Source organism: Acanthochromis polyacanthus, chromosome 1 (genome assembly GCF_021347895.1).
Source record: "Acanthochromis polyacanthus isolate Apoly-LR-REF ecotype Palm Island chromosome 1, KAUST_Apoly_ChrSc, whole genome shotgun sequence".
In the NCBI taxonomy this organism is placed as follows: domain Eukaryota; kingdom Metazoa; phylum Chordata; class Actinopteri; family Pomacentridae; genus Acanthochromis; species Acanthochromis polyacanthus.
The window spans coordinates 16,019,598-16,037,456 of NC_067113.1; the positions used below are offsets into that span (position 1 = coordinate 16,019,598).

Consider the following 17,859-nt stretch of genomic DNA (forward strand, 5'->3'; position numbering starts at 1 on the left):
AAAGCATTAAAATGAGGAATATCAAAAATATTAACTGCATACCCAGCTCTTTCTGGACATGGTGCGGGATAGCCGCAACAGTCTTCCTGTGTCTTCTCCTTGTCTTGGCCTTTTCTGACTTTTTCCCAGAGTTCAATGGTCTGAATGTTGATCCTGGAAAGACATAAATGTGAGAAGAAAGAGGATGATGAACACTATGTATTTAATGTGAATCCATCTATAGGTTATTTTTAATTAAGTTTATAATTTTATTCATATTGTGTCAAATAACAATACAAAGTTCCTGTTCACTATCAGAGCACAGCTTGATTATTTTATTCAGCCAAATCTTCAAAACACACAAATATTCAGCTTAATGTCAGGTAACCTATTGTTTCAGTTCCATGTCAACTATTAAATATCTTATACAAGTGTCACCATATTTTGCATAAACAGTGTTTTGGCTCATGGTTAAGTTACCTTGTCTGGTGAGTCCAGAGCGGGAGGATCTTGCGGATACTGATGATTTTGCAGAGACAACAGAGGATGTGTCAGGAATGGTGCTGTCTGTCACAAAGCCTCCACTTCCTCCATCTGTTTGGACCGTCACTGCTGACTGTAGTAAGGAGAAACACAATATTTATGGATGGGTGGGGAAAATCCATTAGTAGCACTATAACTGTGAATATACTGTGTGCAAGAAAACAGAATTCTTGTTGTGATGTGTCACTTACTATTGTACTTTCATTATCCTGATACTCCACTCCATTATTGGTTTCTGCCAAGAGAGAATTATATTTCATATAGTGATTTACAATGGTATGTTAAATTCTTGGCAGTGATTATATCCTCCTTTACACTCCCTCTTCTGCACTAGGCAGAAAGTTATCAACATGTTATTGTGGGATAACTCCAGTTTAGTACACAGAAGAATAGACTATTGTACCTTCCTGCTGCATCATTTTCAGTCCTTCCAGGGCCTCAGTGTGGAGGTCCTCCAGGTACTTGGACCGGCTGGACTCAATGAACACATTCTCTTGGAACAACGGGGGTGTGGAGGTCTTGTCATCTCGCTTTGGGTCAGCTTAAAGGAGAGAGAGGAGGAGAGGGGATCAGCCTGGATCAATTCAAAGCTCTGTGTTGCAGTAATAGTAGATGTGGGGGCCATATGGACAGGAAAAGAGCATTCAGGTGCCTGTCAGAGACATTTAAGCACTGGAACAGTAAATATGTTTGCGGGGTTAATACATAAGAGTGCGATTTAAACAGGCTGAACCCCAGTCCCTCTTATGGAGGATTAAACTCCAGTGACTCTGACAATGACTTTAAAGAAAGGATTATCATATCAAAAATCTACCATCAACTACATATGCCTGACATTACACATTTTTCCTGCCTAAGTATGATTTAATGAGACCGTGAGAAGGACATTAATTACATTGTTGTCACATCTTGTTACATGCACAGTTCAACGGCTGGATCTTGCATTGAGTAATTACTAAATACTTGAAATGCCACATTGACAACTTATGGCAGACAACCAAAAAAATGTTTGAGACACAAATTACCTCCAGTCATATCTGAAACTCTAGCACGACAAAAACTCAAATGGCACACTTTAATTACCTAATGCCATATGAAAGAAAGTTAAATTACAGAGGTTTAACAAAGAAAATGCAAAACTCTAGTTTTTTTAGTTTGAGCTACAAAAAAATGCAAAAATTGCAGTGATTTCATTTAGGAAACTATACAAAATGAAAGATTATGAACTGTAGCTTTACATTTGCTGACCACCTGGCACATGTCCTCACTCTTCCAGGGCACAGTCTGGGATCATTGAGCTAATAGCCTGCCAAGGCCCTTTTATGTAACAGTGACAGCTGCTCTACATTTAGCTACCTATAGTGCTCTACTGTCCGTACTGTCGTGTAAGACCATGCTGGAATTAGCCTTGACAATCATGTGCTTAGTGATCATTAGCTAATTTTTAACCTCCTTCTACTGTAACAGCATTATGGGTGTTTTGGTATTTAAAATAAAATCCCAATCGGCATGTATCTATATATATGCAAAATTTAAATTCTTTTGTTTTTGTGATAACTACTAGTAGCCAAAGTGGGAGCATGAATGAATCACAACACATTTACATATCAGCAGTGTAAACACTACAAACTGGCAGCAGTTTGATAGCAACAGTTGATGCCCACACTTTAATTACTTTATAGACTGTCTAAGGCGAGCCAGTTGATCCAGCCTTTCCTGGTCATACAAGCATTGTCAAATCAATTCCGCAATCTGGGCAGGACAATTGGTTTGACTCATAAACCAATAAGAGCAAATCAGTCAAACAAGTGCCGTGTTGTTTTCACTCACCTTTTCTCTTGAAAACTGTTGGAAAGCAGTAGACTTTAGGGCCAGAGCTATTAGTCAAAAGCACCACCATGGTCTTTCCTATATCTTAGAAAAGTGATGATAAAGTTCACCAAAACTACGCTCAAATTGTGTTAAAAAAAGAAAGAAGTTTAGATCAAAAGGTGTAGTCTGCAGTCCATCGGTTAAAAAAAAACATCCTGAAAGATGCGTACAGGATGATAATCATGCTTGTTGTTGATGAAGCTGTTATTGTTAGTTCATGTCCACACAGAGCAGAGGATGTCTCCATAGCCAATAGACAATCAGACACTAATCCTCAGCAGCCTAATTCCTGCCTTCCCTCTCCACTTTATCTGCCCCCTGTCAGCGGCCAACAAGATACGCAGCATTGCATCTGCAGGCACGCTCACCCCGGATTGGCCAGTGAGGACTCAGATCAAACTGAAATCAAACATGTAAACACTGAAGGAAAGACAGAGCTGTTGTCAGGGATTTGAGGTACAAGCGCATCAGCGGTGCCTCCCTCTCACTTGAGCCCCGGCTTTAGCACTCTCAACAAATAACACAACTCTACTTTGTGGGATTATACACTGTTTTCACTGAAGGACTTTAAGAACATGGGGAATTCCTGTTGTTCTTTAGACTGTTAGGAGAGCAATAACTGCATTGTTTTTACCACAAGGGGGAGCACGTGAATTGAAATGATATATTCCTATAACAAGATCAAAACCACATTTAAAGAGGCCTGCAGGTCCAAAGCACATGGTTACACATGTGAAAAATGTTCCCTATTGTTTCCAGAAACACAACATTGAATTTGTTACTATGCAGCCAGAAATACAGACGATCACAACAGAATTCTCTAGTTAACTGTTAAGTGCTGATATCTGGGGATGGATTTTCTGATCTGAAAATACACCTTTTAAAAGTAGTTCTTGAATTTTTTTTTCTACTGTTTGCTGTTTTTGTTTATTGTCAGGACACTTTAAATTCTTCTGTGACTTAAGGGTTTGTTCACTTCCTGGTGTGCTGAGCAGACATGACATGGAATGTGTGACATCTGAACAAACGGAAAATATTCCCATGGTCGGGATCCTACCGAGTGAGTCGCACAAAAGCAATGTACAGAGGAAAAAAAAGAAATTAATTAAAGGCGGAACACATAGAAATCCCAGAATTGGCTGCTAAAGTCACTGCTTTTGCCTGCGGATGTAAACAGAAACTCAACGTACATGTGTGAGGAAATCATTCTACGGCAACACTCGGGTTGTTGCCATGACAGCACACACTTAACTAGAGAAGCCTGGAGTGATGGGTGGGGCAGGAGTGCACGTTAATGAGGAGCTCATATTATCACTGGTTCCGTGATCCCATTGTAATTGCGTCCATATTAATCACTGACATATTAAAAGAGGCCATCTGTCACTGCTGGATTGTGAGGAAGCTGCCAGTGATTACGTATGAACCCCAAACTGATGTTTACATCTCGGATTTGGATAAACACACTATAAACCTAATGGATGTGGTACAGCGTGATTGTTTCATTCAAGTTTCAGCCTCCAGTGAGGAAAAACAACATTTAAAAAAAAAAAAAAGGATCAAGGAGGGGAATTATGATTACGCTCTAAGACATGTAAATAAAAGTGGATTTACAGTAAAACACTTTAATTGAGCAAACATCTGCTGGTAAGTTTGTTTTGAACCTCTGGTAGTAAACAAAGGCAGGAGGGTTCAGGAAATGATGAATGTTGCATCATAAGTAGCGAGGAGTGTTTATAATATGCAGGTCATAGCAGACATTTGTAAATATTAGTTATGATTCGACATTTTAAGTTAGGAGCAGTGATCTGTGAGTTGTTTTAGGCTGACAAAAACATGGAATTAAAATAATATATATTGTTGAGCCCTCTCAGAGGACAGATTGAGTGTTTTATTAATCCATCAGCTTTAAGTGTCAATGAAACTGTTACATTTCTGCCTACCTGAGGACAAGAATTTATTTTGAACACTGGAAAAAATGGCCTCTCAAAAAAAGAAAAAAAAAAACTATTTCAAGGAACTTTTACCTTGAAACAAGTGAGAAAATCAATATAGAAAATAAGATATGATATTTAGAATTTTGAGATCTTAAAATTAGCTGGGAAAACTTATTTTAAGCTGCATTTTACCAGGATTGTCAAGCTTAGGTGTCTTAAAATAAGCTAGACAGTGGAAAAGTGGTTAGCACTTTCGCCTTGCAGCAAGAAGATCCCTGGTTCAAATCCCGGCCTGGGCCTGGGATCTTTCTGCATGGAGTTTGCATGTTCTCCCTGTGCATGCGTGGGTTTTCTCCGGGTATTCCAGCTTCCTCCCACAGTCCAAAAATATGCTGAGGTTAATTGATGACTCTAACTTGCCCGTAGGTGTGAATGTGAGTGTGATTGTTTGTCTGTATATGTAGCCCTGCAACAGACTGGCAACCTGTCCAGGGTGTCCCCTGCCTTCGCCCAAGTCAGCTGAGTAGGCTCCAGCACCCCCGCGACCCTAGTGAGGATAAAGCGGTGTATAGAGGATGGATGGATGTAACCTCCTAATTTGAGATGTATTAACCCTCCTGTTGTCCTCATCTACAAACACCAAAAAATATTGCTTCCTTGTCTGAAAAAAATCCAAAAATTCAGCAAAAAATTCCCCAAATTTCTGAAAATTTGCAAAAGCTTCAGGAAGAAAATTCCAATAATTCCTTAAAAGTTCCCCTTAAAAGTTTTATTTTAAAAAAATCACCAAAATTTGGCAAGAAAAATCTTCAAAAAAAATCCTAAAAATATCTAAAGTGATTACAAATATATCAGTAAAGCTTCTAATATTCTCTTAAGAACATTCACATAAAAATCAACCAGAATCCTACGAATTTCGGTTCATTTTTATGTGAGTGTTCTTGACAAACATTTTTAACAGGAAGCCGGAGTGCCCGGAGAAAACCCACGCATGCACAGGGAGAACATGCAAACTCCATGCAGAAAGATCCCGGGCTCAGGCTGGGATTTGAACCGGGGATCTTCTTGCTGCAAGGCGAAAGTGCTATCCCCTTGCCACTGTACAAGCTGCTCATCCATTATAAAAATTTATGGCATAAAGCAGCACTTTCTTTAGATACAGCACCAAACACAGATCAACACAGACAAACTGGCATCGATGAGACTCTTCCTACAATGGCTTCATGGGAATCAAGTAAATACCCCACACACGCCTCTCATCTTTGCCCTAACTTGCCCCTCTCTCCTGTTTTGCATCGCCAGGCAGACAACCATGCAGAGACATTCTCTCCAGCTCTGAGGGTGCTGTCTGCCAGGTGCTTAAGCCTCTCTAATCAGCACCAACCCAACTGAATGCACGGTGATGACAGTGGGAAAGAGACGAAGCCTCACCGCTTTACTTAAAGCGAGTACATACAGCCACAGCGCACTGGACACACGTGTTGACACATCCTGGTCCAAGCTTGTGCCATTTCACACTCCTGGTTTTCAGTGTACTTAATATAAACATGCGGCTGAAAAGAAAGAAGGCAAGAAGTGTGGTGTGACAAGAACCACAATCCATATAACGGATACACCTGCATCACGTGGCACATCGCAAAGCATGTATCCGATACCGCCAAAAACACATTAACAATGCTCACAAATGCATGCCCGTTATTTGTGGCTGGCCACCTTTCTACGCCACAGTTGATGTCATTAAATTAGTTTACACCTGACCCCTGCCCACCTCCCCAAACCACCATATCATGTTACAAGTCAAGACAGTACTAATTCAGTGGCAGCTTCCTAAAAGACAAGGTCTTAATAGGTTTAGCCACGAGCAACAAATCCAATCACATAAAAAAATGTGCAGGAGAATGGAAAATATTCAGGCCTGCTAGTACCTGTTTAACGTAAGCTAGAGTTTGCTACAGGCTCTTTCTATATGTGATTACAGACAATGAAACAGCGTAAAGAGCTCAACATTCTTATTAGTGGAAGAAGAATGAGTAGACACATGCATAGTAGTCTGGGTAGCAAGTTAATAAGTGTTGCATCATCTCTTTCTAACTATTTTAGGCAGAAAAAGGCAGACTGCTACCATTTTAGCCACATTAGCGGTGAGGCTCGAGGACTGCAATGTCTGTCATTAGTATGAGCGTTGGTCCACCATTTTGGTTCAGATGGAAATATCTCAATAACCACTGGATGAATTGTCATGAAGATGATGACAGTAACAAGTGATTATTGGTTTCAGATTCCCCCGAAGATAAAGACTTTAGTCACCTTTCCTCTGGCACAGCAGGTAAGTCTTAGTGAGCAGGTAGGTTCAAATTTCTAAAGAGTACTACTAATACTTGGATTTGTTATTGAATGTGAGAAAAACTACTCAACATCAATCACTGACCGTATGTAAAGATGGACAAATCGTCATCCATAGGTTCCCTGAAGAGTGCATTTGAAGCTCAGTGTGATTCTCCGGCTGTTACCACTTTTGCAGATTCTGACTTGCCCCAACTCCCAGCTAATCCAAAAATAAGGAAAGAGGTGGAGCAGAGGAAGGCCACACAAAACGCCTCTGGGCCAAGAACTGTCCTAAAATGGCACCCACCTCTGACTGAAAGATTTGTTTATGCGTATTTCTAAGCCTTAACACAATTTAAATGAGTGAATTGTGTAAAAATTTCTTGTTCTTCTTGTGCAGTTGTCATGAACAGGAAAATTAGCTTTAGAGACCAAAATTGCTTCTTGTATCAGGCTGTAAACATGTTTATTTCTGTTGTAAAGTTGAACATTTGACCATGAGGGTCTATTGGGATCGATTCCCTTAGGAGGCAGCCCCAAGTGGCCATTCAAAAACTGCAACTTTGGCACATCCATACTGGCTTCATTTTTTAGCCCTGAAGGTTTCCATTTGGCTTCAGATGAACTTTATGGCTACTGATTAAGAGCAAATATTAGTATTTGTTTGGTTTTTTTGTCTGTATAAGGCAAAAGTCACAGTGAAGAGAGACAGGAAATGGGGGAGAAGAGTGGGATGAAGACATGCAGCAAAGGGCCGCAAGCAGGAATCAAACCCAGGCCGCTGCGTCGGAGACCAGCCCCTGTACATGGGTGACCTGCTTTACCAGTTGAGCTATACAGGCATCCCGAATGTTAGTATTTGTTAATCAAAGGCCGCATGGTTACAAATTTAGAGCCCAAAGCAGAATAGTGTCCAGGACCATTCCCACAGTGCTGCTCGCATGACTGCTATTAGCTATTAATTCTTTGTTTTCAAAACAGACAAATAATGGATTCTAGTTAAACACTCTTGACACATCTGGGCACCAGTTTGTAAAACTGGGCAAGCAGCTCTATTACATAGGAGCAGAGTTCAAGCTTATCACAGCTCCAGTCCTTGAATTCATCCAGTAAGAACAGTGTGTTCTCAGCAAGGAAAACTACATTAACATCCAGCACTATGTGCACTATTACTTAACTTCTTGCCCTGGTGGCTTAAAATCAACAATGTTATCTTTAGCAAGACTGTCACAAGCGTCTGCTATCTGCCATTGCTTTAAAACCTTCTGATTTAACTGCAGAAGTCGTGAGTGGTGACTCACAAAGCTTTCCAAGCCCATACTTATCAGCCTCTCTGTAGACCTGCCACCGTGTGTCGGCAAACATTTTCTATTCGTGACAAAAGACTGTGCAGTTGGTGCAGAACCACTGTACCATATCTGCATATCTTGACAATGAAACAATGTATGACTTCATAAATAACAACTGTTGCTGTTGGCTGTCCTGCCTGCTTAGTTTGGTAACACTGATACCAAACATTATAAGACTACAAAGAATAAAAGGAACTTGAAGAAATGAAACCTAAGCACATTATTCAGATGAGACTAGAGGGCAAACTGGCACTTAAGAAACCTTTCCTAACCTCTGAGCAACCTAAATATGATCACTGCCATCTGGGTGTGGTGACTCTTCACCCGTTGAAATCAAATCCTTCTGTGATGATAAATATGTATTTGTGCAACTGTTTACAACGCAGGCAAATCCTCAACAACAGAAATTCCCACAGTGCCTGCATCAATGGGATTTTTACTGACACATATACAGAGTGTGTGTGTTTCCTTATGTGAGCTATTTTTTTTAGCTTTATGTTGACTTTTTAGGTTTTTAAGTAATAACGATTTAGCCATTTTCCTCAAAGTATCACAAAAAGTGACTTCATCCATGATGGTGTTTTAATTTACAAAACCACATAACAAAAATCAACAAACCCTTTTCATAAAAGCATCTTTGAGAGAGATTCACGTCCCTGAGGCGACACTGTATAAAAAGGCAGCCGATTACTTCCCGCCATGTGAGGAAGAAAGTGAAACTTTATCAGAACGCACTTTTCTCAAACCAGTTTTCCTGCCCTTCATTGTCACTGAATCATCTGGTGTTACAACTGTCATTTGTTGTTATTTTGTACCGTAATATATTTTCTGAGTTAATTGCACAAAGGCTGGTTTGTCTTTAGCTGTCGTTGCCCTTGAGTTTGCCAAAAAAAACAACAACCACAAATCCCAGAATCCTATATTTCATTCCATCCTAGTAAACTGTGTATGTGACAAACAAACCTTTCAAGGAAGAAGGATTATTTTTTTCTTTCACTTCCTTAAACAATGTGTTGCAAGTTATGTTCAACTCAGTGTTTAATTTGTTCAAAAGCCCACAGCTGGAAACTGAATCTCTGCTTTACCAGGAAAAACAAGTTTTCTTCCTTTTTTATCCATTAACTTCAGCCCCTCTTTGCACCTTTAATGCAACTGAGAAGATTTCATTTCAAATTTGACCTGTCCATGAACCCATAAAGTCTACAAATGTGTCATACAATCGTATCTAAACTGATGTCACGCAGACATAAATGCTCCAAAAAAAAAAAACAGCTTTAACTGACAAAGCGTTATGCGACATGGTAAGAAAAATCAATAAAGGAGATACATTCAATACACTTCGACTTAACAATCCTGTTTCACTTATGCAGCATCTCTAACTAAATAGGCCACTAAGGAAGGAGAATTAAATGGCTCATATGATGTGAAGCTGGCATGCAAACTAAACATAAACTCTCACACACAAAGGGCTCTCTATTTCAAGCTTCCTCAAAAAAATATCTTACAGATCAGGAATGTGAGGAATCTCTCAGGGAGTGTTTTGAGGCAACAGGTGACCTTCTGAGAGCACCTTGTTAGGACTGTATGACCTAATCAGTCTTCAGCAACCTTGTTTCCATTTGAAAGCGAGGGAATTCCTCTAAAGAGTCATTATAAAGGTAATACAGGCACAGAGAGAGAGAGAGAGAGAGAGAGAAAGAAGCCTATTATCTGGTTTTACAGAGGACTGAGTAAACGGACAGCACAGCGGAGACAAATCTCTGGGTGCTGCATGTAATTACACAAATGGAAGCAAATTAACTTGTAAAGATAGACAGCCACTGCCTTTTGGCTCGAGATGAAGCACAATGGACAGACAATGTAGAATTAATTGGTTTACCACACTGGAAGGTTCAGGAGAGCAGAGCTTATCAGCTAAAAGTCTGCTACTGTTCAGATCCACTCTCTGGTCAAATTCCACTGGCTTTGTTGACGAAGAGCAAAGGGCAAAACAAATCTACACAGGGTTCGCTGACAGGGAATCGAGGTCAACCTGCACTGTCATCTTGAAGTGAAACTGTAGATAAAACTGATGAAATTGTTTAATTATCAGACTGAAGATGCACAGTATCAGAGAAAAACACGCTCACATTAGGAGAGCTAGTATTCTTTGAATTGATTTTAGCATTTTGCGGTTAATACCATACAATTTTGTACCTTAATTTGAGAAATACATCTATGGTTTCTGCAAAGAGCTGTCTATAAACAACGAAGGCCAAAGTTCTAAATGTAAACTGTTTTTCATCTAACTGTGTCATGACAAAACATACATTCAATGCCAGATTTTAATCACTGATTTGATCAACTTAATGTCCGAGTAAAGGTTTCTGTTTTTAGGGAACAACATTACAGGGAATTAATTCTTGAGATCTTACATTTGTCCTCAGAAGCAGGAAGATTTAAAAACAATGTGAACCTTAATAAATTAGGTCCGTGTCAAGATCAACTACAGATTCACTGATGAAAAAAAGAAATGTAACTTTTTTTTAGTCTGATTAATTGGGAAAAAAACTTCATCAATTAAGATAAGTTAGTTGTAATAATGTCCAGGTCTGTAACTAAGAATTATTTGCATTATTCATTAATCTAAAAGGCATTTTCCCAGTTAACTGAGAAATCATTCACATAATAACATGCAACAAATAGTGCAAAATGCCCATCAAAATGTCCTAAACCTTATGGTAATAATATGAAATCACTTGTTTCATTAGACAAACATTCCAAATACCAAACATTCCTTCTTACTATCATTTATTTGTGTGGAAAAGAAGCAAATCATCACAATTTAGAAGATAGAACTGGCTTTGCATCATTGTATAAAAAACAATTACAACAATTAATCATTTAGATACAGATTATATTTAAATGTTGCAAAGAGCAACAAATACTCTAAAAACACTACAGCAACGTTGCTTCCTATACTTCGTATTTATGGTGATGTATATGTAACAAGATTTCTAGAGGGAACTGGAAAGCACTCTCAGGTCATGATGAAAGAGAGCTGGAAAAAAAAGGAAAAAATTTTCCTGTTACATTTCACTACCAAAAGGTATCAGGTACCAGAATCCCAGTCTCATACATGCACATACCCCAGATGAGGCTCTCTGAGCGTCTCAGCTCGATGAGCAACAGTATGAGTGGAGGGGTCAGAAAAAACAGAGCCCCTTGTTCCTCCCTCACTGTAACAGTCCTGGCATGGCTTTTAATTAACTGGCACAGAGCCCATCATACCAGGCTTTTACTGGGCAGGAGGCCCCTCTGGCATCAATACAGATCATCATCACAGGCTCAGCTGGAGGTATTCACTTTTCTGTGTTACACCGTACCGCGCCTTGCTCCTGTAATGAACCTCCTCTGGATGCATTTCGGGAGTCGCTGAGCTCCTTCTCTAGTCTGAGGAAGCGTCTGGTGAGGAGTTTGCAGCTGTTGTTGCCAGCAAAAACAATCTACATGACATACACAACACTTTCTCTGCTCAGGGCTTTAACAGCAGAGTATGTTTATACCTGGCACATAAATCACAGTTACCAGTCAACACTTGTGACTTTTTATTGATACATTTCCATCACTTTATGGTCTGCTACCCTAAGGCGATCGACATGCTATTTCAAATTATTTTTACTGTAGCTGCCGTCACAATAATGTGTAAAGGCTGGTAACAACTCTTTAAACACCCAGACACTGACATTTTTCTGGAATTCAAGTTGAGTGCAGAAGTGAAGGAGCATTTCTGACCTCTGGCCAATGTGGGAGTCTGCCTCTAAGCCAACCTTGGTAGAGGAGAAACACCTTATCTCTCTTCAGGGTTTACTTTCTCAAACAAAACTCTGACTCTCACACTGTTGGGGCAGACCATAAGTAGCACAATAAAGCGCAAAGATTGCATAATACAGCTCACAGACGCAATCTTTACTCATTGCTGACGTATCCGTCTATGCGTTCATCTTCTGCCAAAGCCGCAGATGTGACTGCAAGCACGTCCATACATATTCATCTTCTGTTGCGGGTACGGTTTGACGAAGAGTCTGGATCTGGTGGAAATCCCCGACACCCTTCCCACTGCGCTTCTGAGATCTGGGCTTCCACTATGAGAAGACGCAGCAAAAGAAACAAGTTCGAGCCTCCTCCTCCTCTGTCTGTAAAGCTATTAGCCAAGACTGCATAAGCTCTGCCAGACAAACACACATAAAACCGCCCTAAGCAAGTAAACACTTTGTATGTTTGTGTTTTTGGATAAAACACGGTATTGCTTGTTTGTGGTATGTTTTTGTGCTTCAGGTCTGACTGCATCTAGGTATCATTAATCTGGCTATAAAACTAAAGCAAGTGCTTACAGTTAACGCTACACTTCACTGAAGAAAACTGTTCGCATTGAGAAAACAGGACTGGTGTTGTGCGGCATGCTGATATATGAGTGCGCCTCTGCAAGCTCTGACAAGACTTGCGGATCACAGGTCTGGGAAAAGGCAGAGTGTTGGTGCAAGTTTGTTGCGTGTGAAAATTTTTTACAATATGAGTACATGTCGGCTTTAACTTAATCTGTTGACTGCGTGGGCATGAAAACACCGTGTGGACGGCAGCCACGGTGCAGCGCTTCACCCTCCATGTAACCTGAAAACCAGGTGAGTAAGTGATGGTATCACAGGACAGGACACAGAGAGATTTTTTTTCTCAGCAAACAAAGTGAGCTGAAGGTCAGGAGGCGAGTAGGAAGGCAGTGTGTTTAAACACCCCTCCAGCGAACAAACAAAGACTATATTCAACCGGTTCCCAGCACCTTATTCCTACTCATCTTGGATGTCGCATTGCTAAATTATAGGACACGGCTACCGCAATAAATTATTCTTTCCTGGCAGGCACCCATTTTTTTTTTCTTTTTCATGTTGGGGATACAGCACTATGTCATATCACTTCCTCTTGCCATACATTATTGATACACTGGCACTACTTACTAATATTTTTATTAAAACATGCAGGCACTCTAAACAGACTATCTACAACCAAACTGACTTTCCAGAGCCAATATTTCATGACTACTTCTGGTGACAACTATGAAATGAATGCGGTTAAAATGAATGGGGAAAAGTTAAACAGAAAGCTAATTCTGACACCAGAATATAGTGAATAAATCAATAATTTCTGCTCATTACCCCTTTAGATGTCCGTTTTCTTCTTCAGTCACGCAGTAATAGCAGATTATTGTTTTGCAATGTATTGAGTATCGCAGAATTTCTGTATTGCAATATTATTGTTGGCAACATATCATGACAGCATCATGCAGCGATTCTCACTCGTGGTGTCAAAGGTACCTTCTCTTTTGCGTCACAACAGCTTAAAGAAGAGACATTTAAGGACGTCCAAAACCCGAGTCTCATCTGATGGAATTGCATTTTGTAGGGCAGAACTTTAGTTTCTATCATTTCTTTTACCAACAGATTAAGCTGCAGATGATTCTGGACCAGAAAAATAAAGCGATGGTATATAAAAAAGGAAAACTGTAATTCTTTGAAATACAGTAAATCTTTTTTTTTCAACAAATACCAAAATCACAGTATATTTAATGCATAGTGATATCAAATAAAAAGCACCAATTTTACCCTAAACAGAGGCTTTAGCAATTAAATCAAATATAAAAAATGCTGGTGCTTGATTTTCTATCTTTCATTATTAAGTTCAATCATTGGATTTAAACATTCTAATATAATACAGCCAACTGAGGACTCTTACCATGACTGTTTCCCTGTTGATGGGCCTGTTTTCCTGACTTCTGTCCTCCTGCCTTCCTGACCTCCGCCTTCTGTCCTCCCTTGTGTCCACTGTGATGCCCAGCAGGATTCCCATCCAAAGCCAGGTCAAAAGCAGGACCGAGGCCCGGGTTCGACCCATTGGTGCCGAGATCTTTCCTCTTCTTACCCTTCAGCCAGCCCAAAGCTCGTCCCAAGGAGCGACTGCGCTTCTTCTGACCCCTTTTGCTGTGCTTCTCCTGGGAGAAAATGTCCACCACATCCTGGGGGAGCAGGTCCCCGAAGCCCAGCGAGTCACGGTTTGACATGCCACCTCACACTGGAGCTACGTCCTGGAGAAACAAGAGGACAGATGCAGAAAATCAATTTCAGTCGTCATTTAAGTAGCGTACGTGCTGAAGCTCAGGGAGAGGTAATGATTTAAGGACTATGTTGAATTTTCTGATTGATTTCATTCTTGTTTTCTTGTTAATGCTAGTGAAGTGCAAGAATCAACTTACAGACACTTAACACTCTGCTCTTAGTAATCCATCCATCACAGTTTTGTTTGTTTTGTTTAGATTTTTGCTGTATCACTTCACATTTACCCCAACACTGTGTACTTAAGAAAACCAACCCTGCTATTCTGTTCATGGAAATCACAACATCCGATATTTCAAAGTTTGGTTCAGCGAAGAAACCTTTTCACTGCAAGAAGCTGCCAAATTCAGTGTTCTTACAACAATGACTGTATCCGATTACTGCCTGCCTTCCAGGTTTGACTTCCTGAAAACCCAAAGACAAAGCCCGTTATTGTCATGCTTTTCCACAGTTGTGCATGTCGGTGATTCAAGATAAAATTTATGTCATGCTTTGAGAAAAGCTTGACAGTTTGAAAACTAGCACTCTGATTCATTTGACACTGCAAATAATCCTGCAAATAAATCGCACGTGTGTCCACAGTTGCAGAGCCTTGTTTTTCAGATCACTGCATGTGTATGTTTGTGTGTCTCTGTGGGCATTCAACTCACACACTCTGTCCTGCACAGACCCCCTCCTTCCTACAGACCAAACTTCACAGTTCTGCAAAGAAAGAACTGGCTCCGCTCCCTTCATTCCATAACATGGAGTCATAATTCACAAAGCCGCACCCGTAAGCTCATGTACTTTTACATACAGGCACAACAGCACACTAGGAGGAGATAAAGAACAGAAAAATAAACAGACACCGATGTGTTGTGCTGCATTTTTAACTAACAGCATCCATTCACATGCCGTTAAAGTTTCTGTTTAAAGTCATGCCTTATGTTTCATTGTCTTCCCTTATTTTTTTCTCTCTCTATCTTAGTTGAATGAGCTCATTGCGTTCCCTTTGCTTCCTTCCTCCACCCTTCACCTTGCTAAACTTCCCTACTTTGAGGCAGATTTCCCAGCCTTGCTCCTGGGGATCTGCAGCTCACACTCTGCTTCTTCCAGCTGCGTACTTTATTAGATACTTATCTCCAAACCACAGAGCTAAAAGTAGGAACAAGCTCTTAAGAAGACAGGATTCAGAGCTTGTAAATGAGCAGACAAAGACTGAAAGAAGCTGGGAGTTTAGTCAGAGGGAGAGAATTATGAATCCCTGGTGGTGTTGAGAGAGTTCACAAAAAGTTTTTGGCTGCCGTGCAGCTTTTCAGACAAGCATGAAGAAAATTGCAAATGGATTTTAGCAATGTGTGAGCAATATAACCAAACATCTTTTAGTCTCTAGGAAGACTTTGTGGCCCCAGACACAAAACGAAACCACAGAAACCTATGTCATGTTCTCTGAGGATTACAAATGTGACTTTTCCAAACAGCCTCTCATTATCAAAGCTCTGTGTAATCTGGAGAGGGAGAGGTGATGAGAAGTAAGAGGACTCTGAAACGGAAAATTTTTAAGCAGTTGTGTCCTTTTTAAAACCAGATGCCTGGCATATTGTAAACTGGTCATAAATGAACCTCTTTTTAAACTTCAGCCAATTCTTGGCAAAGTTGGAATCTCACAGATGGAGTAAAAACTGCATGAGGAATATACACATAATCTGCCAGTTCACACCTGAGTGAAACTAATGCGATCCTACCTTCATGAAGGGTATAAAGTTTTGTGAACATGTTGATTCAAGTTTCTGATCATCTTGAGGTTGGAGTTTGTGGTCAGGTTGAGAAAACACTAACACAGAAGCTAGAAAACTTCCCAAGGTGCCATCTCTAAATCTTGGTAGCACATGATCCATCCATCATTCACTGCCTTCATTTAGCACTTCGGCCTGATAATTGATGGTAATTAGCTCTACACAAAAAGCACATCTGACACCACTGGGCGTGTCACTTGCTGAAGGTATCGTAACCACCAAATTCATATTTTAAACGCTAGATTAAGGACCAAGAGATTCATCCTGAGGGACACATGACTGTGCTTGGAGGCTGCCTCTTCTATGAAACATAAATGTCAAACCATGGAATAGTTCTAGAGACATTCGGTTTCACAATGCTGCAAACATGGAACAAGAATGAAGTTAAACCTGGTTCTAGCCTCACCAGAAAAAGAGGTTTGCATCCCAACTCATGTCAGGAGTATGCAGCTCAATCTGGGAGGCTTAAGTTGGCTACTCGAAGTACTTGAATGCTTTTCTAAACATTATACAAATGTGGGCATTTTTCAAAGCAGTTTGTTATTTTAATGTCGACAAGCTGAACGAGTTATGCGAAACAGTGTAGTCTGAGTGGAGGAGATGTATTGTAAAGTTGTAGTGAAAGGCCAATAACAAGAACGAGTATCCAGCTTCTCCTGAGAAAAGTAGCAGGCCTCTCTCGGCGCTAAGCCCTGTGTTTCTCTTGCTCCAAATTACAGTCATTTGGGCATGAGCAAAATCAGTGTAACTGCGCTGGCTACAGTCTCCAATAATCAGATGGCCCTCTCAGGAGAAGAGGGACGGGTTCATTCATTTATAGCCCCCAGGCTGCTGGGAGTGCAACAACTCCTCGCATTACTTCCATCACAGAGGGACCAGAGCAATGCTAAAGACTCTGGGATGTGGTCGAGACCACCCAGAGGATAGCTGCCTGTGTAGTCTGGTCACAAGGAGTTGACTCATGCCACTGTTGCTGTGGTTACACAAAACAACCTGCAATTTTCAGTTTTGCAAACAAATTCAATGATGTGACGCAAACAGTCCAGCCTCCTTTTCCATTCTCTGAAAGCATCAGTTTATCTCTTTGCTTTTACAATCAAGATCTGTGGAGTAATTATTTAGGTGAAACGTTACTGTCACAAACCCTCCCCAGCAAATACACCTTAAACTCACAGTCTGTTCTCAAAACTAAAGCATCAACATCTTAATTACAGAGTTGCTTTATTGTCCTAGCAATTACTAAACTCTTAACCACACCTTTCAGTTCATAAAAGTTGATGCAGAAACTAAAAGCACAAAAGAGGAATTTAACATCTGATCATTTGTCAGGATTTGTAGCTCAGCTTCATCTAAAACAGCACATCACACTGCATCATATCATCATTGCGATTATGATCAAGTCATAAGCCCATTTACAAATAACACAGTTGTGTACCATCTCCCTGTCTCACGCACACACACTTTAAAGCTGCTGTGGTTTCCAACCTAAACCCAGTCCTGCCGGAGCAGGCATGTGTTCCAACATGCTGTTTACTTATCCTTTACAAAAGAGGGCAGGCTTCACATTGGACAGAGATACCACTCAAACACAACAACCCTCAACGTGGTGTGTCAATACCTGAAAGCACTGACTGACTTATCTGACATCGACAGCAGTGTGTACACATGAACTAAACGCAAGCTGATAGCTGTTTACACGCTGTCATGAGACAGACGCAGAGACTCCGCAACATACCAGGAAACAGCATTTATTGATCGTGTACTCCTGACAGCCATACGTCGTGAAGCTGGAAGGCATGAATTCCAGAGCAAATCTAGGTCTCTCCTCTCCGCTTCTACATGAGCAAGTCAACAGAGTTTAAGAGACGCCAAGCACAGACACCTGCCTTACCTAAAGCACAGGGCTGCAGCATTGTTACAAATCCATGATAACGCACCA

The 17,859-nt window shown here is 40.5% G+C and overlaps 1 protein-coding gene across 1 annotated transcript in view; it reads right to left on the reverse strand.

Annotated features, from left to right (window-relative positions):
- Positions 1-17,859, reverse strand: part of LOC110952143 (titin-like) — a 28,066-nt gene that overhangs the window by 6,486 nt on the left and 3,721 nt on the right. Inside the window, exons 2-6 of the mRNA XM_022195527.2 lie at positions 13,769-14,117; positions 926-1,063; positions 714-757; positions 460-595; positions 43-153 (exon numbers count right to left, since the gene is read on the reverse strand). Of these exons, the coding sequence (XP_022051219.1) occupies positions 43-153; positions 460-595; positions 714-757; positions 926-1,063; positions 13,769-14,093 (754 nt within the window). The 5' untranslated portion in view covers positions 14,094-14,117. The remainder of the gene's footprint in view (positions 1-42; positions 154-459; positions 596-713; positions 758-925; positions 1,064-13,768; positions 14,118-17,859) is intronic.